The sequence below is a fragment of the Phascolarctos cinereus genome, unplaced genomic scaffold, assembly GCF_003287225.1.
Source record: "Phascolarctos cinereus isolate Bilbo 61053 unplaced genomic scaffold, phaCin_HiC Scaffold_9;HRSCAF=440, whole genome shotgun sequence".
In the NCBI taxonomy this organism is placed as follows: Eukaryota; Metazoa; Chordata; class Mammalia; order Diprotodontia; family Phascolarctidae; genus Phascolarctos; species Phascolarctos cinereus.
The window spans coordinates 139,018,278-139,045,367 of NW_027556402.1; the positions used below are offsets into that span (position 1 = coordinate 139,018,278).

Sequence of the window (27,090 nt, forward strand, 5' to 3'; positions counted from 1 at the left end):
GAACTGTTATTTGGAACCCACTATTTATCCTATTCAGGTGGTATGAATTTGGTCTAGCTACCTCTAATTCAAAGGTCTCTACAATAAATGCAGTTCTAGTCTGTTGTTATAAAGGTTTATATAGCTCTTCCATTGAGGCAACTAGCACAAGGCTTTTAGTAAAGTTTAAATTGTGCATGAGCCATTGTATAAGGGACTAAGTTGTTTGTTTTTTTTCCCTCTCTCTGGTGTCATGCTGTCTCCCAAAGTGTGGGAGGACTTTATCTGCACTTCAGTGTTACCGAGCACCTAAATGTTTCTAAAAAGGCAAGCCAGCAAAATAACATGTGAAAAGGCAAATGAAAATCTTGGAGGTACAAAGAGAAAAGTATCTGGGTTAGCAGCAGCATCAGAGGAGTGTGTTTTATATCTGTCAACTGAATACTCACAGTAAATATTAGCATACAGATATCTGTAGTCATTGGTGTGCGGTATTATGCTTGCAGAAGAGAGAGTGGCATTGATTTGTAAGATAACATTGTTTTTCTAAAGACATTTTTTCAAACAGATTAAAGTAAAAATGTCATTCTTATGCAGTTCATTGTTCATTTCTTCACTCCTATTCAACCCCCTTTTCTAGGTATTTACAACTTTACAAGATTTCTGGCACAACTCCCTTTCTCTCTGCTCAAAAAGACACCGCTCTAGTACAGGTCTTCATAACCTCCTACCTTGACTTTTGCAATTCAGTATTGCTCAGTTATTTTCAAATCACCTCTGACTCTTCATAACCCTGTTTGGATTTTCTTGGTAGAGATACTGGAATGGTTTGCTATTTTCTTCTCCAGCTCATTTTCCAAATGAGGAAACTGAGGCAAACAGGGTTAAGTGACTTGCCCAAGGTCACACAGCTACTAAGTATCGGAGGCAGGATTGGAACTCACAAAGATGTCTTCCTGACTCCAAGCCCTGTTCTCTATCCACTGGGCTACCTACCTGCCCTTTCCAATCTGTTTTTCTGTCACTAGTCTGTGCCTAGTCCAATCTATTGTTCATTTAGATTTCTATTTTTTTTTTCTCAAGCATAGGTCTGACAATGTTACCTCCTACTCCCTACTTAAAAAGACCTAGTATTTCCCTGTGCCTTGGGGATCAAATATTAAATCCTCTCTTTGGCATCTGAACAACTTCAGAACCTGGCCCCCTCCTACTTTTCTTGTCTTTCATGCATTCTCTGATTCAACTACTGTGATCATGACATTCCAAATCCAGTCACTATGCTTTGTACAGGTTGCCCCTTTGGCCTAGAATGTTGTCTTTCCTCCCCTCTGCCTCTTAACTTTCTTTGGCTTTCTTTGAGATTCAACTTAAATCCCACTTTCTCCAAGAAATATTTCCCAGTTTTTCCGGGATACTAGTGCTTTGCTCTTCTAAATTACTGCCTATCTGATCTCTACCTATTTTAAAGGTACCTATTTATTTATCTATTGTCTCCCCCATTAGAACGTGGGCTCTTTTAGGATAGGAACTCTTTTTACCTTTATGTCCTTGGCATTTGGCACTCTGCCTGGTGCATGGTAAGTATGTAATAACTGCTTGTTGATTGACTGACTGATAGATTTGATAGACTAAAGTTAATATAGGTTGAATTATTTTCCTAACAAGCTAGGTTAAAGCAATTTTACAATTCTATTTTCAATCCACCCAATATTGTTTTTTTAAAAAAGAATAAAAATCCTAAGTTGAATTTTTATCCAAATTCTTAACAGTGTAGGTGTAGCTTTTTCATACCTCTTTTCATCAGGAACCTAGAGATTTGATTCAATTAATAGAATTGAATATTTTCTAAGTTCCTACTATGTGCAAGGTACTTTCCTAGGTGGTGGAACTGCTAATAGCTACAATTTACAGCTCAGCAAGAGTCTAAATATATATACCACCACAAACTACATATGGAAGTCATATTGTCTAACAGCAGTCAAATCAAAGTAGCTGCAATACTGAGTGTGATAAGGGAATGCTTTATTGCAACAAACTGTAGGGACTAGGATATTTAATTTAATTCAGTAGACTATTTAACTGGACTGAATTGTATCCTGGGAGTGTTATCTGGTATGTCTTATGTGGGTAGTTTTCTCTTTCAGATCAGCTTACTCACTTTTTTTCTTGAAGAGTAATAAACCCACAATAGTTAAAATCATAACTTGCAGGATGACAATGATGTTATAAAGGATAACGACGATGTTACTGCAGTATAAGAAATGTTGAGAATAGTGTTCTTGGAGATGCAAACTTTTGCAGGACTATGAAAAAGACATAAGGGGAAATCACAGTGATTAAAAAAAACTTTTTAAAGATTATTTTTCATTGGATGACCTTTTTACCCAACTTCTGTGTCCCATAGTCAATAAATCTATTTATCCTTGAAGTTATCTATTATAGTTCTGAGTCCCAATCACTTGTAATAGAGAGGCTACAGCAGACACTAAGGTGTTAGATAGTGATAGGAAAGCATTACCATTTTGGCTTCTGACCAAAGACTGACTTTTTTTTTTTAATCAAATTAAGTAAAACAACAAACCATTATTAGATTTCTCATTCAACAGAATTCCTCAGAGTGATAACATACAGTAAAGTTTTTAATTAAACGTGCCTGCAAGTTGAAAACTATAGTCACAGGATAGATTTCACTTCTCAGTGAAATAAAAGCACTAGAAATATGCTCCTCTCCATTAAAGTATATTTAATACTATGCTAGTTTGAAAGTCAGTGTTTGCTTTCACTTTCAAAGGCCCAGAGGAGCTTAAGTTCATGCTGTCTGTAGTGCAATTGAAGACGAAAGACTTTGGCAGGGGAGGGCTATTGTGATCTTCAAGGACCTGAAGACCCTTCCTGTGGAAGGAGCATTAAATTTGCTCTGCTCAGCCTCAGAATGAAGGACAAAGAGTGATGGGTGGAATTTAGTCTTACTTTAAAAAAACACTTTGCAAAAACGACAAAGAAACTTCCTCAAGCTGTCAATAATGTTCAGTTTGTATGTGTGAGCAAAATCTGCTAAGCCAAACCTATTTGGACACAAGTGCCTTTTGTTAGTTCGGGGAGCTTCCTGCCTGGGGTGTATTGTAAATGTGTGCATGTGAACACCAGGCACTAGTATCAGAGCTTCCTCTAAGAGGAATTTTTATCTAATCAATGTTTAAATGTTGTATCCCAACTGATCCTGTGAACAAGCTGCAGTGATCAATTGATACTTGTGATATATACAGTTTGCTTAGAATTGGCCACCTACCTTTTATATCAGCACAGTGTTTTCATCTGTCTGCAGAGGCACCACAGCAGGGCCAGCCTCATAACAACAGCTTGTAATTCACAGTGTACCTGAGTGCTCAGATGAGTATTTTGAGCTATTGTTAACTCACCTAAAAGGCTTAGTTGTATCAAATGTATAGTGGTCCCCAGAAGGAAAGCATCATACCAGCCTGTGGCATTGAAATCTGTGTAGGGTCTGTTCTCATTAATAACTACATGTCTTTAAGATATGCATTTTACTGTTTCCCTCATTCTACAATTAAAGCAACTAAAATAAAGATTATGGCCAAATAACAATTAGTTCAGTATGATTGGTTTGAAGTTATCTGTGAAAACATTGTTGGTCTGTAACTAGAGTTAATTCAAATAGTATATATGATTACTAGTTTTGTGGTATATCTAACAGTTTGAAAATTGGCATCAATGTATAAAGGTGGCAGGAATGCTATCTATAAATTCATCTCTCTCTCCTCCAAAATGATGTAATCTTGTATGAATCTCATTCGTTTACCCCTACCAAAACATCTGCTGTGCTCTGAAGAAACAAGGATAGTCATCTGTTTTGGAACCATCTGAGTTGGAAAAAAAAAAGTATGGAAGGGACTTGGATAAATAGATGATAGAGAGATAGACAGACAGACAGACAGATAGATAGAGAGATAGAAAAAGAGAGATGATAAATAGATTGATGACAGACAGATTTCGCATTTAGTCCAAAACAAACAGTTCCTTGATTTTGGCATACTAAACTTATGCCTACATTTACTTTCAAAAGTAGGGCCTAATCAATTATGCTAAATGAAGCATCTAACCTCCCAGGAGTATTGATCCATTTCTTCTAAGGTAAAATTCCAGAATAAGGGGGTAAAAAGTGTTTTTTTTCTTTTATTCAGATAGATGAAAAGAAACAGGAGACAACTGAATGACTTTTCTGACTGTCACCCCAACATTAAATTTGAATGATGAACTGTACTAGAGAATATCTTAAGACTTAGCCACCAGCAAATAATCAAACAAAACCCTGAATTAAGATCTGTAAGTACAAGTATGCATAGGTTCAATTCCACTCCATAAACATTTATATGGCCTACTCTGTTCAATGCTGAATGTTAGATAGTAAGGTTACGAAGACCTTAAAATGTGGCTTCTTCCCTCAGAGAGATTATATTCTCCTGAGGGACAGAACATGTATACAGATAGGTAAGAGGTGGTACCCAAGTTGAAAAAAAGAAAAGACCTTAAAAGAAGCTAGGGATTCCCTAGTGGTACTAAAGCAGTGATATTGGTCTCTGCATCAGTCTTTTTAATTAATCGAGCAATACAGGGAAAAAAGGGAATCAGCCACTGTCAGTGACAACTTGTGTGTGTATGTATGTGTGTGTGAACATGAACATACAAACACATTTCCTGCAGTAGACTGCCTAAGCCAATAACTAGCATAGGCTTCTTGATTTATGCATTAATGTTCACATATCTGTTCATCATCAAAGATATTACTATGTAGGGATTGGCACAGAAACTTTGTACACTATTCTTTGGAGGGCAAACAATGTATAGATTTTTGGTTTTGTCTTACATGTTCTCCCTGTTCAGGATCCTTATTTCTAGTTTTATTTCTTTCTCACTTAATATATTTTTTTTTCCAAAAAATACACCTAGAATCCTAGGATAAGTGGTTATATAAAGACTAATGAACTTAATAGCTTTAAGCACTAAAAATTATTTCCAACTACTAATTCTTCAATGGGGAAGAAGCTTATTAAACAACAGAACTGAGCAACTTGATATATATGCCTCATCTCTGATGGCGGTAGTAGCATCATTTTAACTTTTTCAGCTTTGTGAAAAAATTTAAAGGGCCTCTCACGTTTTACATTTTTATAGCATCATAAATGTCCTTTTAAGTCTTGAAGTTTTCCTCCTTTCACAGCCCTCAATTACTGCAAGGCTTACTTGGGAGATACTTAGGACTTATGATTTGGGTCGAAAAATGACTTGTTTCTTTCCCCTAATAAACTTTATATTCTGTTTGTGTCTTGGTATACTAGTTTCTCAGTTTCACCTTCTAAAATATATTGCTTAAATATAAAATGTAACTAAAATAACACTGATTCCATAAACTGCAGAAAAATAAGACTAATCATCATCCATCATGCCTCAGAACTAAAATAATAGAATCCTATGACTCCAGACAAGGGATGTCACTTGCCATCTAGTCCAAACTGTAATCAAAATAATTTTTAAAACATCCCTGATAAGTAATGATCTAGCCATCACTTAAAAGACGCCTGATTGCATTCTCTTTTAATTTCATTTTGAAAAGTGTGACCTCATATTTTAGTGTATATCCTTTTTGATTTTATTGTGATAGATGGTATAAGATGTTGGTTTAAACATAATTCCTGCCAGATTCCTTTGGAGTTCCCTAGAAGTTCTTACAAAAAAAAAATTAGCTTTCATATCCCTCAGTATGTAAAATAGTGGGACGCTGGTTTTGATAGTTTGTTTCTTGGGGTTTTTTTGTCTGTTTCACTAATCTTTTTTTTTTTTTGCTTTTGAATAGTTTTGACGACCATAGTTTTACAATACTGTTTGAGGCCTTATCCTAATATATGCTGCTTTCATTTTTCTATTTTCTCTTTTCCATTGATAGTTAAGAACTTTTTTTTCCCTTCCTAATGATGATTATTTTATCTAGTTCTCTAAAGTACCCCCTTGGTAATTTGATTGCTACAGCAATAAATCTATACATTAGTTAAGGTACTTTCATCATTTTTATTATATTGACTTGGTCCAACCATGAGGAATGAATAAAATTTCTTTTAAATTGATTGTCTTTTATAACTTATTTTGTATTAAACCTTGGATTTCATTTGTGTAAGTAGTTCCTGGTACGCCATTCCCTAAACCAATGCAAATTCGCAGCTGCTCTTCTTCAATTTCAAGTCTTAGAGAATTTGTCGGAACATTTAGAAATTAAGTGACTTGCATTGGGTCACACAGTCAGTAGTACATGTTCAGTTCAAGACTTGAACCCAGTTTTTTTTCTAACTCTAAAATCAACTAGGGAAGGGAAGGGAAGGGAAGGTACCCTGACTCTCTTTATATTTGTTTCTGTTAAATATGTGTGTAGTTATATTTATTGTGTGTGTGTGTGTGTGTATGTGTTCTGGTGTATCAACTTCCAGATATCATAGGTATTTGAATGGATTTATCTAATATTCCCTCTTCCTGGCTTCTACTTGTCTGACCATTATTTTCTGTGGATTTGCATTCTGTTCCTTTAAACTAAAGTGACCGATAGTTACTTTACTAATTATTTGGGGTTTTCTAAGGATAGTATAAAGTCATCTACAAACAGGGATAATTTTGTATTGTTTTGGTCACTGGTTATACCTTTAAGTTTGCTCTCTTGCAAAATTGGGAACACTGTGGGAATTATTGAAGGAGGGCTCCCTGAATTAAAAAAAAAATAAAGTGAAGTGTAGACTTGGTCAGTTTCTCTTGCTCATCTAAGTTCCTTGATTTGGTAATAAATGTTGCAGCAAAATGAAAGATTCTGCAATAACTTAGACTCTATACTAGAGTGGGGATACAGAAAACCATAAAGAAAATTTATGTACCCAAAAGAGATTCATTAATTTCATTAATACTCAAGTAGAGTCTGGTTGGTTAGATTAGATTGAGGATAGGCAAAATGCAACCTGAGGAACAAATTCAACCTTTCTTGCCCTCTCTCTTTTTCAATATGGCTTTTAAACTGAGTAGTTTTTAAAATTTTACATACAATAAAATTTTATTTTAAAATGTAAAAAAAATTCTAAATACCAAGGTAATACAATAAAGTGGTGACCAGATTTTAGCCAAGGTCAACTATTAGCTGACCCCTGGACTAAATGATTACATTTCATTCAATAAACTGTTCAGCACCCACCGGGTGGGAGCAATCAGGATATAAAGATGAGAGCAGGATACTGTGTGGGCCTTTAAATTTTTGTGCCATATTGACCATATATTGTAGCAGTTCTTAATTGTTTTGATGATGTAGCAATTTCAAAGCTGATTTTCTACCTATTCCTTTTGTACAGGTAAAGATCTATCTCTGACATTTTAAAGAGATGTTACCTATATTTTTTAGGGTTAAGTGGATAAACAGGTATTCTATGTTGCTTCTGCTTCAAAATCCATTCTTTGGAATCTTTAAGCACAGCATGTTTGAATAATATGGAACTCGATGGCTTTCTAATTAACACATGTATGTAGGAAGGGTCTGATCTAAGAGGTCAGGTGTTCTGTGGTGACCTAGGCCTACCTGGTTGCTTATCTATGAAGTTATTACTTGGAAAGGAAGTAAAGACATTTGTGGCTGATTTTAGGGGTGAAAGAAAAATGAACGATCAATTAGTACTTAATGTGTACTAGCCAACTGATGTGGGCATGAACCCTTCCCAGGGAGGTTTGCCAACTAAATTAGATGGCAAGTGCCAGGAGTTGGGCATTAGGTTATTCTTTCAGAATAAGAATTTAAATACATATATATGTATATATGTGTGTGTGTGTGTGTGTGTGTGTGTATATATATATATATACACATACACATACATATACATATATACACACATATATATATATTTATATTTATATTTATAACTGATCCTCTTGGGATTCTAAACATGAATGTTAACTCAAGCTAAGATTCCAATACTCAGAGTTCCTAACTAGAGGAGAAAGCTCTTAATTATTAGTTGTTATGAATAAATGTATTAATACATGTATGTATATGTCATATTGCAAGCAATATCAGTTCATTGGAATGAAGAAAGTGAGTGCTTGCATAAAGAAAAAAGTTCTGAGTCAATATCAATCCTCATGGACATAAGAAGAAGTGGTCAAAAAAAAACCACAAACTAAGCACCATGAAATGAATTACAGCAGCAACAGTTTAATAGGCACAATGATGCCTACCTCACTGTTATAATTAACACTTTTAGAACTAAGTCAAATAATAACAGGTGAATGATTCTATTTACTTCTTTTTTTACTGTCAAACCTTCTAATACTTCTCCACTGCCAATTAATTATTTTAATTCATGAGAAGAGACCAGACCTCTACTTGATCATCCCATCCTGAAAGTACCGACAACTTAACGTCCCCTAGAACTAGCTCTGAAAATATCAGCAGTAACAGAGTTAAACTTTAACCTAAAAGTAAAAATCAAGAAATAAGCTGATAAAATGAGCCTGACCATAAAAAGCTACTAGGATGACAAGGGAGATCAAGACATAAACTCAGAGGAAGACATTTATGTCAAAATAGATGCAAAGTCTCAAAGAAAAATATGAACTGGAGACAAGCTCAACAAGAATTCCTTGAAGAGCTCAAAAAAACTTTTAAAAATCAAATAAGAGATGTGGAAGAAAAACTAGGAAAAGAAATGAGAGCTATGCAAGAAAACAATGAAAAGAGAGTGAACAGCTTGGCAAAAGAGGCACACACACGCATGCACACACACACACACACACACACACACACACACACACAATACTAAAGAAAATAACACCATAAAAAACAAAATTGGCCAAATGGTAAAAGAGGCATAAAATTCACTGAAAAGAATTCCTTAAAAAGTAGAATTGTTGAAATGGAAAAAGAGGTACAAAAATTCCCTGAAGAAAAGAACTCCTTAAAAAAAGCAGAAGTGGTCAAATTGGGGAAAAAAAGAAAATAAGTATAAAAACTCACTGACAAAAATTATTTATTAAAAATTGCAATTGGGCTGAGAATCTCACGCTCAAAAGGCTGAGACCCTCTCATGCCCACTCATCTTTACGGGTGTCACCTGGCTGAGAATCTCTCGTGCCCCAAAGGCTGAGCCTTTCTTGTTCCCCCCTGTCCTTATGGGCATCACCTGGCCTTACTAATAAACTTTTCCTCTGGCTGAGGAAAAAAAAATTGCAATTGGACAAGTGTAATCTGATGTACCCATGAGACATCAAGAAAAAAACCAAGTCAAAAGAATGAGAAAATAGAAGAAAATGTGAAATATCTCACTGTAAAAACAACTGACCTGGAAAATAGATGAAGGAGAGTTAATTTAAGAAGTACTGGACTACCTGAAAGCTATGATTAAAAAAGAGCCTACATGTCATCTTTCATGAAATTATCAAAGAAAATTGCCCTGGTATGCAATATCTGATAACCAGGTATATACTCTGAGACCAGGAAATATCTGTAAAGTACTCTAATAATGAGAAGGTAAAATAGAAATTGAAAGAATTTACTGATCACCTCCTGAAAGAGATCCTAAAATGAAAACTCCTAGGAATATTACAGTCAAGTTCCAGGGCTCCAGGTCAAGGAGAAAATATTACAAGTAGCCAGAGAGAAACAATTCAAAAATGTAGAGCCAAAGTCAGTATCACCCAAGGTTTAGAAGCTTCCAAATTAAAGCAGTGAGGCCCTGGAACATTATATTACAAAAGGCAAACCAACGAGGATCACAACCAAGAATCATCTACCTATCAACCTGAATATAATCTATCTGGGGGGGGGAAATGGGACATTTAATGAATAGAGGACTTTTAACCATTCCTGATGAAAAGATCAGAGATGAAAAGAAAATTTGACTTTCAAACACAAGTCAAACATTAAAGAGAAATCATAAGGAAATCAATAACGTTAAAGTGTTTATATTCCTATGTGGGAAAATGATACTTGTAAATTCTAAGAACTTTATCATTACCAGGGCAGTTACAAGGAGTATACAGAGGACACAGATGTGAGTTGACTATGATGGGATATCTCAAAAAAGTAAGAGGTGAGAAAAAGGAATTCACTGAAAGAATGAGAATGGAAGAGGAAGAAGGGGGAAATTGTCTCATATAAAAGAGGCTCACAAGGAAGAAATTTTACAGGGAAGGGGAAAATGAAGAGACGGTGGCAGGAAATTCTAATAACATATAATAAAATGTAAAAATGGCATATATTATAAGCACATCCTAATTCCAAAACACAAAACTGTAGTGGGTAAGGATTATTTAAAATTTATAGCACACTTACATGTTTAAAGTATTTGTGTAACCTAAATTTCAAAGGATCAGATTTGGGGGTACATGGACAATGCAAAAGTACATGATTCCCTGCTTCTGTCTTCTCAGACTGTTTAGAATTAGATTCACAGATAGCTTTGTATTCTTTGTACTTAAGTGTGTTTATATAAGAAGGGCATTTAAATGAAGCCTTGCAGAAGGCAGTAGAAAACAATAGAGTATGTATCCTTTTAGTTTGCATAATCAATTCAATGACGGGATGTTTTTCTAAGATCCAGTAGTACAGGGCACCTAATGAGAATTCAGTTGGATCTGCTGATGATAACCTTGCGTGTTATTACTAGGTAAAAAAGATTCTTCAAGATCATAAAAACAGGTACTGTATGCAATACCAATTACTTAGCCTAGCAAACACTGGACATTTTTAAGAGTACTTAATCTCTTAAAACAACAAAGTTAAACAGAGCCTACATTACAAGTCAGTATTTCACTATGAATAAAACATGTATCCTGCGAATCATATAGTAAAAAGTAATGAAGGAAAATGCATTTAAGCAGCCTTCTCTAATACAATCTTACCTGAAGCATAAAATAAACCAAAAATGATTTCAAATCATCAGCTTTTATTAAATCACATGAAGACATGGAAAACAACTTTGATAACAAATATGTGACTACATATGTTATGTGTAACATCTACTCTGCCTATACACATACATAGCTAGAGTAAAGATATATATATGTATAAAGATCATTCATTTAACATCAATGAAGTCTACCCTGTTACTACTAAAATTACTAATCAAAGGCAACTTGGTACTATCTAGAATGACAAATATTTCCTAAATGTCCTTCATATAAACCAAAGAGACTGTCTTTATATATGAAATCAACATATCCTTTGAAGGCCATAGATGCTAAGAGACTCTGCAGTAAAAAGTAATTACTAGAGAAAAAAAATTAAGAAAACTAGGAAACCGAGGCCAGTAGTTTCTCTAAAAGAGACATATGTGTATGTATGTGTGCAAATAAAATACATCTGTATGCACATTACCTACGTGTATGTTAGGGATGGGGATTAAATATGGGACTTCATTGGTGAAAAGAACTTCTGAGTCATGAAATTCACCTTAATAATACAGGTCAACAATGCCTTGGCAACTTTTAAAGAGTTATATGATGTATTGAGAGCTTTACTGATGACCAATGTCACACAGTCAATACGTGGCACAGACTGGAATTTAACATACAGGTCTTCATGGATCTGAGGCCAGTTTTCAATCCATGATACCATATTGTCTAGTGCGTACATAAATACATATGTATTCATATACATACACATTTAGAAAGCTAAAACCTGTCCTGAGCATTTTGGGACACCATGAAACTTAAAACTTCACCAAGACTTTTGGGATATCATATATCTTAACATTATTTTTTTTTCCATCAGCAAAACGATAAATGGTTGAATAGGAACAACTTCAAAGATATATGGGAATTTTTTTAATTCTCTTTTTCAGTCTGGCATAAGACTTTGAGACATAACTTACATAAGAAATCCATGGAGTTCAAATTAAAATGACAGCACCTATATACTACAAATCCAAGAATTCAGGAAATTCTACATGTTCCTGACTAAGCAGAGCACTGCAGGCATAAATCACTTTGGTTATTTCTTAGGAGAGTGAAAAGATATCAGGTATGGTCAGAATATGAGTTGGGATACTTTAGGTTCTCATTGCATCCAGGGGAATGGTGTACAACTAAAGGGTAATAAGGCAAAGAGATGAAAGCAGACAGAGGGAAAAAAAATGCATCACACGCACGCACACACACACACACACACACACACACAGAAATAGATATACACAGTAGCAAAGAGGGTGTTGTCAATATATGTGATGCTGCACATTAGTTAGAGCTTCCATGATAATATAGAGATAATCAATTAAACAATAATCAGAACTATGTCAATATCATACTACATATAGTGATAGATACAGATGTATTGTGTATATATATACACATATATAAAGATACAGATATAAAGATGTAGATATATATGTAGAAATAGGGGTAGACAGAATACTATTGCATATATGTCTATATAATCTACATATGAAAAAATCTATAAGCAATTATACATAAACATATGCATACTTGTATATGTAAGTATTTTAGTTATCCATCTATTTACTTGGAAAAGGCTTAATCAATTTTGGTCAGCTACTAATGTAATATAACAGTAAGAATAATAATAATATAATTACAATATTAATATTGAAAAATATGTTTTCCATTGGGAAAAGTTCTGCATTTGTTTTGTTGCATAAAAATAACAAAATACCAAGCTACTAGATCTCATATATTTCTCAGGTGTTTACTCCAAACGACCAAGGCAAAGAATGAACGTATACGTACTCCTTTGCACTAAACAATCTACTCAAAGTTAAAATCATTGATGCAAATAATTTTATACTCAGGATAAAAAAGCCAAAAGAACATTTTCCAAATACAGCTTCAGCCAGGCATATGAAGGGGCCTATTACATAGAGGGAATCTTTTTTTTTTTTAATGGACTCAAAGACTAGTCTCTGCAATCTCTGTGTCTGCCAGGATGACTCTCTATTCACATATCACTTCAAGGTAATTACTAGAGAAAAAAAATTAAGAAAACTAGGAAACCGAGGCCAGTAGTTTCTCTAAAAGAGACATATGTGTATGTATGTGTGCAAATAAAATACATCTGTATGCACATTACCTACGTGTATGTTAGGGATGGGGATTAAATATGGGACTTCATTGGTGAAAAGAACTTCTGAGTCATGAAATTCACCTTAATAATACAGGTCAACAATGCCTTGGCAACTTTTAAAGAGTTATATGATGTATTGATGTACCTTTTCTAAATATTATGGCTGCTTTATACTAAACTTTCCCATATGAACCTCATTTTATTTGGAGTTCTCAGCAGCTGGCCCAACTTAAAATTTCTGTGGGGTAGATCTAGTTGAATATGTATGGGAATCTATGAAAATGAGAGGGATGGGAGCATTGCCCTTGCAAGCTTCTGAAATTTAGAGACTCTAAATCTTCATTTATTTAGCAACTTTTGAATTCCAGTATCAGTTTCACATCATTTATACAGCCATCATTAGAAAAGGAAGGCCTAGATATTTTTTGTCTTTAAATGCACTGAAAACACTATCAGGAGAATGTTCTTGCTGGCTGCCTTCTTGTTTCTGCTTTATGCACAATGAATGAGCAGCCATCAGGAGGTTTCATTCAGGCAGTGTTCTGAGGAAATTAATTCATTTTGCAAGAAGCTTAATGTATATGCCTATAACAGGCAGCTGGTGGAGGGTACCTGGATAGGAAGCAAAAACCTCTCAATCAGCAGTCCTATGCTCTACCCCGAGCTGTGCCCCCAGCCTACACCTTACCTAGCTTAAAACAGCAATAGCCCTTTGTGTTTGCTGCTTCCAAACATGCCATATGGGAGGCTTATATTTTAAGGATTCTCGCATTTAAATATTTTAGAATGAATGTAGAAGCTAGTTCCAAGACAGCATGACAAAAACAAATCTAAATCTGAACAAAAATACCCATATATTTGCAACTGATTTGGGTTGCTTTTCAACAACAACATAATACTAATAACCTTCTTATTATTTAGCTAAATAATAAGTAGTCACTCTGCCAAAAACTGTGCTTCATGCTTTATAATTATTATCTCGTTTGATCCTCATGACAGCTCTGGGAAGTAGGTGCCATTATTATCCCATTTTATAGATAGGGAAAGAGAAAAACTGAGGTTAAGTAACTTGCCCAGGGTCGCAAAGCTAGTAAGTGTCTGAGGCCAGATTTGAACTTAGATCTTCCTAACTCCTAGCCCAGCACTCTATCCACTGTACCACTTAGCTGCTCCTAGGAACCAGAGCAACTATATTAACTGACATGCATTCCCATCCTTTATCAAATATCAAGTGATCTTCAAATTTACCCAAGTATACAGCTTTCAAATTCTGTTTTTCAATTTTAATTAAAAGTTGTAATTGCTTCTAATAAATATATCACTACATTATTGACTGATCCAATTAGGGTTCTTTTTTGCATATTGCTATTTAATTACATAGACTTTCAAGAAATTAAAATATTCCAATTCTCAAATTGATCTGGCATCTCAGATTGCAGTCTCCTCATTTAGACTTCAAACCTATTCATGCCTCCCTCTTGTTCACTGCCCTTTCTCAAGTTTGAGGTAAAGGGTCCACCCATTTTTATAATTCTCTTGACATCAAAAGGATATGCAATGGAGCACAAAGAACGTTTAATGCATATCCTTGACATGGGACCGACCCAATTGCCTTTTTTTGGTCCTATATTTCTTTAATAGCACCTTTTATTTCAATTCTCCTTTGCAGTTCCTTATTTGTAATGTGCAACAGACTAATCATATTTACCATGAAATTTTGTATTGCTCTTAGGGTGATATTTATTTTTAATTCTTTGGAGACTCCAGTATTCCATGACAAGTATGCATAGGGCTACTAGAATATTGGTATAAAAAACAGATAAGCCTTTCTTTAAGAAGTTTAGCACCATTAAAGAGAGATTGCAATTTCCTGTAGGCAATTCTTCTTCTTCTTATCAATGTGTTTAATTCTGGGTCCATAATAAATTCACACACATACACACAAAATCATATACATACATATACACAAACATACTGACATTAAATCAATAGATTATCTATAGGTAATCCAACTTGATGTCATCATCTGGATGACAGGTACTTTTCACCCAATTTGTTCAATTTATGTGGATGGTTAGATGAGGGTCTTTTGAGTATTTATGGTTCTTATTTAAAAGGCTTTGCAATGTTGCACACCTCAATACGATTAGAACAATGTCATCTCCAAACTGGAATATATGAAGGACCTCACCATCCACCAGGAATCCATTTTTAACTTGGATGGAATCCAGGATCCGCTCCTTTACAGGGGCTAGCACCTTTGGAAAGTATAAATTTTACTCTTTCATGCCTTGCCAGAAATTAGTAACCAGAGGTCATCAAAGAAAGTTATTTAGGGTGTTACATCTTTTGAAGCATCTTGAAAAGTTTTGATACAGTATATGTATGAGAACACTTTTGGGAGAAAAACTATAGTGGTAAGATGACATATGCTTACCAGAAGTGGCTGAGGCTAGTACTACTGTTTATAGTTTCTATGATGGACTCAGTACAGAACAGATTTTTGAAAATGGGTAACACTTTTTCAGGTACAGTCTTGTTAAAGCAGGATTTTTATAATCAATTGAAAACAAAGGTGAACTGAACTGACAAATAATTCACTTCATCCACTGATTATTCTCCAGTGTTCTTGTCAGCAAATGGAAAATACAATTGTCTTCCTTTCTATGATACTAAAATTAACCTCAGATATGTGAGATATATAAACCATGTTACTTATCAAGTCAGGCCAGTTACAATCTAAAGCAAAACACTGTGAATTTAGGAAATGTTATTTCAAGAGTTTGACAAAAAGCCATGGTTTGCTGAACTATCTAGTAAAATATTTTTCACCTGAAAGGTTTAGAAAAATAAGGTGGAATTTTATAGGAAAAATTTGGCCTCATCTAAATGTTTCCTTATTAAGAAATATCCTTTCTAAAATTACCTCTTTTTAGCAAACTTGTGGTATAAAAAAGGATACTAATACTATTTGCTATTTTTTTTTCTTCTGTTTTGTTTTGTTTCTTCTTTCTGGTGGTTTCTCCTATTGGTTCCAATTCTTCCTTATAAAATCACTGATGTGAAAATATGTCTAATAGGAATGTATATGTATAGCCTATATCAGATTACACACTGTCTTGGGGAGGGAGGTGAGGTTAAGAAGGGGAGAAAAATTTAAAACTCAAAAGCTTATAGAAATCATTGTTGATAAATCAAAATAAATTAATAAAAAATTAATAAAAAGCATGCTGAGTCTCAAGAAACTGAGAAAAGTACACAAGAGGGCAGACAAATTTTCCAGTGAGTCTATTTCACTCTTTTTTTACAGGAAAGGCAAATTATTTTTATTATTTCTAAACACAACAACAGAACTTTTGTTAGAAATAGTGTCTTCTAGACAGTTTTTTTTCAAGTGGGGAAATACAAAATAATCACCTCAGAATCAAATAGCTTAATTTGGTTTTTCAATCATGGGACTGTGGGTAAGTATTTTTAATAACACTTGAAATAAAGTTGTAAGTTGAGGCCTCATGACTCCCAATGACTATGTCCATGAAGTTTAATCTCTCTCAGATCCTACCAAATCAGAAAAACAAAAACATAAACAAAAACAAAAACTTCCAGCTCAGGACTAGCAATGTCTGTCAACAGTTGACCAATAGCTATTGCTGGTTTCTACAGGGTTTTTTTTTTTTTGGTGGGGGGGGCGGGGATGGTGCGTGACATAGCAACTCTAAAAGACTTATTTAGCTAGTTGTAGAAAGTATATAATTTACATTGGTAGAAGCATCACTGACGTGCACAGAATCACAGATCATTGAAGCAAATATTAATTAAATGTAAAACGGTTTTTATGCAAGGTAAATGCAAAATAATCAATCATTTAAAAAAAAACTGTTTCAAATAACGCAATCCATTCAGCAAGCATGGCTTTTTTTTTCCCAGAAGGGTACTAATGGTAAACTTCAAATAGTATACACATATTCATAAGGTAAATACAACTATATATACATTATGGCTGTATATATTTCAACATGCACTTCAGGAAATATATCTTGAAGTCATTTTGTGTTTGCAATTTAAGAGTACAAATACTCGGCCCTGATTCAAGCCTACCTGGAATTAATGTACAGCAGATGTCAATCTGCTGAATCCTAGTCCACTTGGAAAAGAGAATCTTATATGACTAAGTGAGCAGAAGATAGCCATTCCATATATATCTCCACTATGGCCTTACCATGAACGATTGGTGCAAAGAGCGTCATGAAGAATAGCAGCTGTGATGACCACATGGCTGAGTACTGTGGCTTGAAGGTTGCTCAGTGATGAGTGCTTCAAAAGTGAAATGAAATAAATGTCCTTTTGTTCCCTCTTCAGTACTCCAAGAAGTAGATGGCTCTACTTTAAAGGGAGGAGAATTTTAAAAAAAGAAAAGAAAAAAAAGCCTCCCTCAAAAAAATGTTTAAAAATAAAAACACAAATATCCAGAATCCAAGACCTATAATGAGAAAAGAAACCATAAAAATGGTCAGAAGCAGAGATAAGTATATTTACAACAAGATTTCAAAATTAGATAATTCCTTGGTTCCCACTTTAATTTCTCAATGAAAAATAATATTACAGCTCAATATCTATAACAACATCATTTATATAATAGGCAGCTAGGTGGTCATAGATAGGGCATGACGTACTTGGGGTCAGGAAAACCTAACTTTGATTCCCTCCATATGTGCTTTCTAGATGTGTGATCCTGGGCAAGTCACTTAATCTCTCTCACTCTGTTTCCTCATTTATAAAAACAATCCATATCACAGGGTTGTTTTGAGGAGCAAATGAGATAACATATTAAAGCACTTTTCAAACCTTTAAAGCACTACATAAATGATAACTATTATTAAAAATACCTCAATAGTTACTATATGTACATGGAAGCCAAATGCCAAAACCTCAAAATTCACAGCTTATTAGAATCAGAAAGGTTCTCAGGGGCCAGCTACTACCAAAAAGAACAAATGATCATAATACGAACATATGTGAGTGTGTGTATGTATGTGTATATATATATGTATATGTGTGTGTATGTATGTGTATATATGTGTGTGTATATGTGTGTCTATGTGTGTATACATATACATATATATGTATATACATATGAATAAAGCTGTCTTCTACATTTTTCTCCCTTCACTCTCCCAAATTTACAACCTAGAAAATGAAGGGAGGAAAAGGCTACGATCTTATCCTTTTAATTTTTGCCTTTTTAGCCTCTACCCACTCTTTCAAATGGAAATAAACAAAGTGTTTTACTCAGACACACCTTGAAATTTTTCTTAATAAACATAAGCTAAGTTGTATACTCATTTAAAAATATACCCCTATTTTGGTGACTATGTTTATATAAACATCCATCCACAGCTTAGTTAGTTTTTTCCCCCTCAAAACAAAAAAATAACAATGATTTTTCATAAGTCATGACCATCCTGAGATGGGGTTCATACAAAAAACACTATGTGCTCCATGAATCACTTGGTTTCCAGCTTTCATTTTTTTTAAACATAGATAAATCAATCCCGTCCGTTATCTTTGCATAGATCTTCATGAAGAAATATTCTTCAAATTGCATTTACAAAAACCTCTTATTTTGAGCCAGCCTATTCACAGCTCAATTGTTGAAAATCAAGGCATGTGACTTTACAAATACTTTACAAATACACCCAAACTTCCAAATAATCATTTTATAGAACTAGAAAAAAATAGCAACAAAATTCATCAGGAAGAAAAAAAGGTCAAGAATATCAAGGGAATCTATGAAAAGAAATGTGAAGGAAGATGATTTGGCAGTTCCAGATTTCAAACTATACTACAAAGCTGTAATCATAAAAGAATCTGGTGCTGGCTAAGAAATGCAGTGGTGGATTAATACAGCATTTCTTAAACTGTGGATCATGACCTCATACAGGGTCATGAAAATTTTGGCAACAGCAAAAGGTTTCTAAACAAAATTAAGCAAAAATTAATTAAAAATCAAATGTGTAATGAATCTGAGGTGTTTCTGGCAGCACTTGCCGGTGCTGAATCACACAACTTCATTGCAGTCTTGGTTGTGAGCACAAAGCATGTGCACTTTGCATTTTGAATGCCCTCAAGCCACACAAAGCCAACTAACACCTGCTGAAACAGGAGAAGGGATCATGAATGGAAAAAAGTTTAAGCCCTGGATTAGTGGAATAGATTACTTGATAAACCCAAAGATATAAGTTTTTGGTACAAGAATTTACTATTTGACAAAAATTGCTGGGAAAACTGGAAAGCAGTTTGGCAGAAACTAGCATGAGCTAACATCTCCTACCATATACCAGGATAAGGTCAAAATGGATAAGTGATTGAGACACAAAAGGTGATATCATAATTAAATTAGGGGAGCACAAAAACCATACCTGTGAGATTTATGGATAAAGGAATAGCTTATGACCAAATAAGAGATAAAGAGGATTACACAAAGTAAAATAGATAATTTTGATTACATGAAATTAAAAAGGTTTTGCACAGAGAAAACAAATGCAACCAAAATTGCAAAAAAAAAAAAAAACTGGGAAAAATTTTACAATAAATTTCTCTAATAAAGGCTTCATTTCTCAAATCTATAGGGAACTGAGCCAAATTTATAAAAATAAGAGCCATTCCCCAATTGATAAATGGTCAAAAGATATGAAAAAAAATCAAATCTGTCAGCACTCATATGAAAAAATTATCTAAATCACTACCGATTAGAGAAATGTAAATTAAAATAACTCTGAGATACTACATCACAACTATCAGGTTGGCTAACATGACCGAAAAAGGAAAATTACAAATACTAAAGGGGATGTGAAAAAATTGGGACATTAATGCACTATTGGTAGAGCTGTGAATTAGTCTAAGTACTTCAGAGAGTAATTTGGAACTATGACCAAAGTGCCACAAAACTGCATACCCTTTCACCCAGTAATGCACTGACTGGGTCTGTATCCCAAAGAGATCAAAGAAAAGGGTAAAAGACCTATTTGTACAACTATGCTTGTAGCAGCTCTTTTTATGGTGGCAAAGAATTGGAAAGTGAAGGAATGCCCATCAGTTAGTGAATGGCTAAACAAGTTGTGGTATATGATTGTGATGGAATACTATTATGCTATAAGAAATAAGAGAGGATGGTTTCAGAAAAACCTGGCAAGACTTATATGAACTAATGCAAAGTGAAATGAACAGAGCCAGGAGAATATTGTACACAGCAACAGCAATATTGTAAGGATGATCAAGACAATAATCTAAGACAATGCCAAAGGACCCAGAATGAAAAATGCTATACGCCTATAGAGAGGGAAAAGCCCAGAGATGAACTCTTCTGAATGCAGATTGAGGCACTTTTAAAAACTTCATTTATTTTTACTGTTTTAGTTTATTTGTGTTTCCTTTTCCAACATGGCTAATATGGAAATATGTTTTGCCTGACTTCACATGTATAATCAGTATAAAATTGTTTTCCTTCTAATGTAAGGGAGTTGGTGGGAGGGAGGGAGAGTATTTGGAACTCAAATTTTTAAACGATTGTTAATTTTTTACACATAAATGAGAAATATTTAATAAAATAAATTATATTTTTAAAAAATGTGTTTGTTCTCTCCCTCTTGGTAATCCTCAAAGCATTTAGTACCTTTATTTAGCCCTACTCATGTTGTATAATAGGACCTAAAGGAGTATTAGTCCGTTTACTATTTAACAAGAATTCTTTCTTCAATACACTTAACAAATTTGGTCATCAAGGCCTCACCTGCAATGAAATACCTCACTAACTCCAAAGGTAGCACTTTCCAGAGCAATACAATGAAAAAAGGGAATCAGCCACTGTCAGTGACAACTTGTGTGTGTATGCATGCGTGTGAGAACACGAACTATTAAAACATATTAAAAGAGAGAGGACATCTGTTGATTGAAGCTACCACTTATACTGGGGGCAATTAGGTATTACCAGGGGAGAAGAGGAGATTAGAATTGAACACATTTTGGCAAGTTGGAGAAGTCCCAGAGTGACGGCTAAAAAGTTTATCCACTTAAGATTTGCCTTTTAGAACCACCAAGGGTACAAGATTTCCTTCCAAACAGCATGGAAATATGAAAATGGAAGAACAGCACCAATTACCTAGAGTCCAGAAACATTAAATACTTAAGCACATACCAAATTCTCAAGATACTGATGTCTCTAGAAGAGACATGAAAGGAAGAAAGGCTTCGTAATCTGCTTCATTAAAGTAGGTGACTTGTTTTCCTAGGAAAGATGGAAGAAATAATCTAGGGAGTGATGTGAACCAAAAGCTTCTGAAGAGACAGAAGTCAGTCAGTCATCCAAGCATTTATTAAACACTTATTATGTGCTAGGCACAGTGTTAAGCACTGGGGATAAAAAGAAAGGCAAAATACAATCCCTATTTTCAAAGAACTCACATTCTAAAGACTCCAAGCCAAGGTAGAAGAATACAACAGAGAGGAAGAGAAGAAAAGGAATTTCTGAAGCAGTACTGAAAGACATAAGGCTCTTCTCACAAGGGACATCTCAGGACTTTTGGAGAGGTAACAACTTTCTAAGCGCCTTTGAATATTAAGGATCATCCAAAAGTTTCTGAAAGTCCCACATTCTGCTTATGGCTCCAGTAATGAAAAATGTGTTAGTTATTCACTCCTTGTTGGATAGTTGGAAGGTATGCTTTATCTTTGGTGCATATATTTGGAATACAACATAATACAGTGTAAAAAGAACTGGTGCTAAAGTCAGAAGTACTAGGGCCACATTTAACTCATCATACCTGAGACCTATATGACCTTGGGCAAGTCACTTAATATCCCACGGCCTCAGTTTCCTCATCTGTAAAATGAGCGAGTTCAGCTAGCTAGCCTCTGAATTCTGTACACAATCTAGATGTGTGATCCTATGACTCTATTTGATAAAGATCTCATTTAGCAGTATCTAATCTATAGAGAAATGCACATTAAAAGAACTCTAGGATACTACATCACATCTATCAGGCTGGCTAATATGACAGAAAAGGAAAATGATAAATGTTGCAGGGGATATGGGAAAATTGGGACATTAATGCACTGCCAATAGAGTTGTGAACTGATCCAACCATTCTGGAGAGAAATGTGGAACTATGCCCAAAGGGCTATCAAACTATATGCTATTTGATACAGCCATAACATTACTAGCCCTGTATCAAAAAGAGATGGGGGTGGTGGTGAAAGGATTTATACAAAAAAATTTGTGCAGTTCTTTTTGTGGTGGCAAAGAATTGAAAATTAAGGGGATACCCATCAATTGGGGAATGGCTGAACAAGTTGTGGTATATTATTATAATAGAATATTATTTTGTATTCATAAGAAATGATAAGCAGGGGGAGCCAAGATGGTGGAGTGAAAAGGTAGTTGCTCTCACCTTCCCCTATCAATCTCTGAAACCCAGAAAATATCACCCCAGGAAAAAAAAATAAGGAACAGCTGAACTAGAAGAAAGACGGGCAACAGCAGTGCAGCAACCCAGCAAATGGGTCTCCCAGTGTCTCAGCAAAAATAACGGAAGCAGCACCACAAAGGGCCCCAGGTGGATAAGGACCCTACAGCATTCATCTAAAAGGAGCAGAAGCAAGCAACCTAGAGTCTTCCTAAAGTCCCAGCCTTGCTGATTCCAACCCAGCACCTCCAACTTTCAACCAGGAGGAAATCCTGAAGCCCAGGTGGTAGAGCAGGAAAACACCAACACCTGGACCTCCCAGTGCCTCACTGAGGGCAGGGGAAGCAACGGAAACAAGCTCAAAAATCACCAGGGGCCTTGGCACTCTACCACAAAGGAATCTCTCAGCACATTAGCAGAAAAGAGGGAGGCAGCCTTGCAAGGGGCCCCAGGCAGATAAACACCCTGCAGCACCCATCTAAAAGGAGCTGAAGAAAGCTAAAGGAAAGGAAAAGCAGGCAACCCAGCGTTGCCTGAAAGTTCCAGCCTTGCTAATTTCAGCCCAAAACCAGGTAAGCTGCCAGAACCCTACAGCCTCCAATTGCCAACATAAGAGGCTCCAGCATACAAAGACAGTGACCAACTCCTAGGCTCCCAGCACAAGGATTCTGTTCCCCAACAGAAGAGCTCAATCTCTTTAAAGGCCAGGGAATAAAGAAACCATGAGTAAAAAGAAGCATACCGTAGATTGATATTATGAGAAAAGTGGAGATTAAGACAGAAATTCTGAAGAGGACAACATTGTCAACAAACCCACATCTGCAACATCAAAAGGGAACAGGAACTGGTCTGAAGCCCAAAAAGCCTTCTTAGCTCAAGAAGGATTTTAAAAGTCTAATGGGAGAGGTAGAAGAGTCCTTAAAAAATACAACTGGCCAATTGGAAAAAAAGTACACTGAAAAAACAAGTCCCTAAAAAACTCAATTGGCAAACTGGAAAAAAAATACACTGAAGAAAACAAATCCTTAAAAATACAATTGGCCAATTGAAGAAGGAAGTACAAAAACTAACAGAAGAAAACAATCTGTTAAAAACTAGAATTGGACAAATGGAAACTACTCTATGAGAGAGCAAGAATCAGTCAAACAGAAACAAAAAAAATGAAAAAATGATGAAAACTAAAATACCTCATCGGTAAAACAACCACCTGGAAAATTGATCCAGGAGAGACAATTTAAAAATCATTGGACTACCTGAAAATCATGATGAAAAAAAGAGCCTGGACAGTATCTTTCAGGAAATCATAAAGGAAAACTGCCCTGAAGTCCTAGAACCAGAAGGTAAAATAACCATAGAAAGAATACACACTCACCACCTGAAAGAGATCCCAAATTGACAACGCCAAGGAATATAATAGCAAAATTCCAAAATTACCAGATGAAAGAGAAGGTGCTGCAAGCAGCCAGAAAGAAACAATTTAAATATCATGGAACCACAGTCAGGATTACACAGGACCTTGCAGCTTCTACATTAAAAGACCGCAGGGCATGAACATGATATTCCATAAGGCAAAGGAGCTTGGATTGCAGCCAAGGATCAACTACTCAGCAAAAATGAGCATGATTTTTCAAGGGAGAAGATGGATATTCAAAGAAATAGGGGACTTCCAAACTTTCCTCATAAAAAGACCAGAGCTCAACAAAAAATTTGATCTTCAAGTACAAGATTCAAGAAAGACATAAAAAGGTAAATGGGACAGAAAGATACAAAATGTTGTTAATAAGGGTGGACTGTTTACATCCCTACAAGGGAAGATGACACTTGCAACTCTTGAGAACTGTATTGTTATTACACCATGTTAAAGGAGTATACATAAAGGGGGTGGATATTAGTTGACTTTGATGTAATGATAAAAAAAAAATCTAACCAAGTGGGTTAAATGGATCCAAGTAAGTGGATTAGTCTGATCTTAGAAAATGTACTGAGAAAGGAGGAGGTAGACAAGGGAAAAGACAGAAAATCCTATTACAGCAGAGGGAAAGAAGGGAGGGGGGTGAGCATTGTTTGAACCTTGCTCTCACCAGATTTGGCTCAAGAAGGGAATAACATAATCAGTTAGGTATAGAAATCTAACTTGCCCTATGGGCAGTATGAGGGAAAAGGGGAAAGAAAAAGGAGGGGGGAATAGAAGGGACGAAAGAAGCAGTGGGGGCGAAGGGGAAGAGGGAAGAGGAGGAAAATAGAAGGGAGTTAAGACTAAAGGAGGCGATGATCAAAAGCAAAGTAGTAGTGAGAGGAGGAAGGGAGAGAGGAGAAAGAAAAGCATAAACGGGGGGGAAAGGATGAAGAAAAAGACATAGATAGTAATCATAACTGTGAAAGTTGAATCATTATCTTTTTTTTTCTCTTCTGTTGAGTTTTGTTTCCTCTTTCTGATGGTTCCTCCTATTAGTTTAATTTTTACTTACAACTTCACTAATGTGAAAATATATTTAATAGGAATGTAAATGTATAGCCTATATCAGACTGTGCACCGTTTTGGGGAGGGAGGTGGGGAAGAAGGGGGAGAAAAATTTTAAACTCAAAAGCATATGGAAGTGATTGTTGATAAATCAAAATAAATTAATAAAATATGCAAAAGAAAAAAAATAAGAAAGAAAGAAATGATAAGCAGGTACATTTCAGAAAAACCTGGAAAGACTTACATGAACTGATGTAAAGTAAAGTGAGCAGAACCAGAATAACATTGAACACAGCAAGAGCAATATTGTATGATGATCAATTGTGAATGCCTTAGTTATTCTCAACATTACAACATTCCAAGACAATTCCAAAGGTCTTATGATGAACAATGCTATTCATTTCCAGAGAAAGAACTGATGGATTCTGAATGCAGATTGAAGTGTACTGTTTTTCCACTCTATTTTTGCATGGTTTGTTTTTTTTTTTCCTTTGGTGATCTGTGTCTTCTTTCACTACATGGCTAAATTGGAAATATATTTTGCATGATTGCACATGCATAATGTATATCAAATTGCTTAGCGTCTCAGGGAAGGATGAAGGGGAGATAGAAGGAGAGAATTTATAAAAAAAAACCTGTTAAAATTGTCTCTACATGTAATTGGGGAAATATGTTTTCTTTTTTTAAAAAGTTAGATATGTCCAACAACAAAAGAAGTACCTAAACTACCCACTATTGGTGATTCATTTAAGAGTGAATATATGTGCATAGACAAATCTGAAAATTCTCCAGAAGTAATGAAGTCCTGGGCAGGGGACTGAATACCTTTATAATCCAAATAGTCTTTCCATCACCACAACCAATGAAGGGATTTGTTTTGTTTGACTATACTTTTTTTAGTTAAAAGGAATATTTTCTTTTACCTTTTTTTTCCCAAATGAGATGAGATATGGGAGGGAGAGAAAATAAATTTCTGTTCATTGAAAAAACACCCCCCCCAAAGGATTAATGGCAAGTGTGCCTCCTTTCCCTTGACAGAGAAGCAGATCAGTGTAGAATGGGACATACATTATTAAACATGGCCAATGTGTTGATTTATTTTGTTTAACTACACCTTTTTTCCTCTATAAGGAATGGTTGAGAAGTGAAAGATTTGTTCAAAAGTATAGATAAAAATTTATTTCTTTTCAAAAATATAAAAGTGAAATTAATGTATCAGGCATACAAAATTATAGTATACTATGATCCCTCTGGAGAAAATGAATTTTGAAATCAAATATGTAAATCACTACTCACTAACAGCTGCAAATTAATTCAAGCTAATAACTATTTTTTTTCTGTGAGGAATCAGTTTGAATAATTTTAAACAACATGTAACTGACACACAACATTTAGAAGATAAGCAGACCAAAAGGATAAAGACAGGGCTAAAGGTCAGAGGATGTACATATATATGTATATATATATATACATATATATATATATATATATATATACACATACATATATATACACATATATACGTATATATATATATATACATATATATACACACACACACTCATATTAAAAATAATGGACAAATATGAGCATCAGCTTTCATGGGAAAGAAAAATAGAGCACTAAAAATTTTGGTTTTTTATAATCTTGGGTCATTCTTGGTAGTTTGAAACTTCTGGCTAGGCAAGGAAAAAAACACACAGTGAGAAGGAATAGGGAGAGAACTTGTAAAAGACAGTCTAAATTAGAACTTCTGATTCCATTCAAAGTCACAGCCAACACCTTTATGGACCATTTAAAATTCTCCAAGTTACCTCTATCTAGCCAGCGGTGAGAGCAAGGTTTCTCCATTCCCAAGTCAACCTTCAAAGAAATAATAAGAAGCAGGAGCCCTTAAGTCCTCTAGCTTTGTCTGACCTTTTCAATTTTAAATTGTTTTCCAACAATACATTTATCAGTAAGAATGTGCTGTTATCTGTTATGTGCTATATATTTTTCTCCCTTGCTACTGTCCAGTTCTCCAGCCTTGCAAACACCCCTGTTTCTTTGTCAATTATAAAATTCTTTATTCCCAA

The 27,090-nt window shown here is 34.9% G+C and overlaps 1 protein-coding gene across 8 annotated transcripts in view; it reads right to left on the reverse strand.

Annotated features, from left to right (window-relative positions):
• The window catches only part of ADGRL3 (adhesion G protein-coupled receptor L3), a 943,202-nt gene that overhangs the window by 579,344 nt on the left and 336,768 nt on the right, over positions 1 to 27,090 (reverse strand). For all 8 annotated transcript variants that reach the window (XM_078148809.1, XM_078148806.1, XM_078148805.1 and 5 more), the window contains one exon: positions 17,313 to 17,573. In XM_078148809.1, the coding sequence (XP_078004935.1) occupies positions 17,313 to 17,367 (55 nt within the window). In that variant the 5' untranslated portion in view covers positions 17,368 to 17,573. The remainder of the gene's footprint in view (positions 1 to 17,312; positions 17,574 to 27,090) is intronic.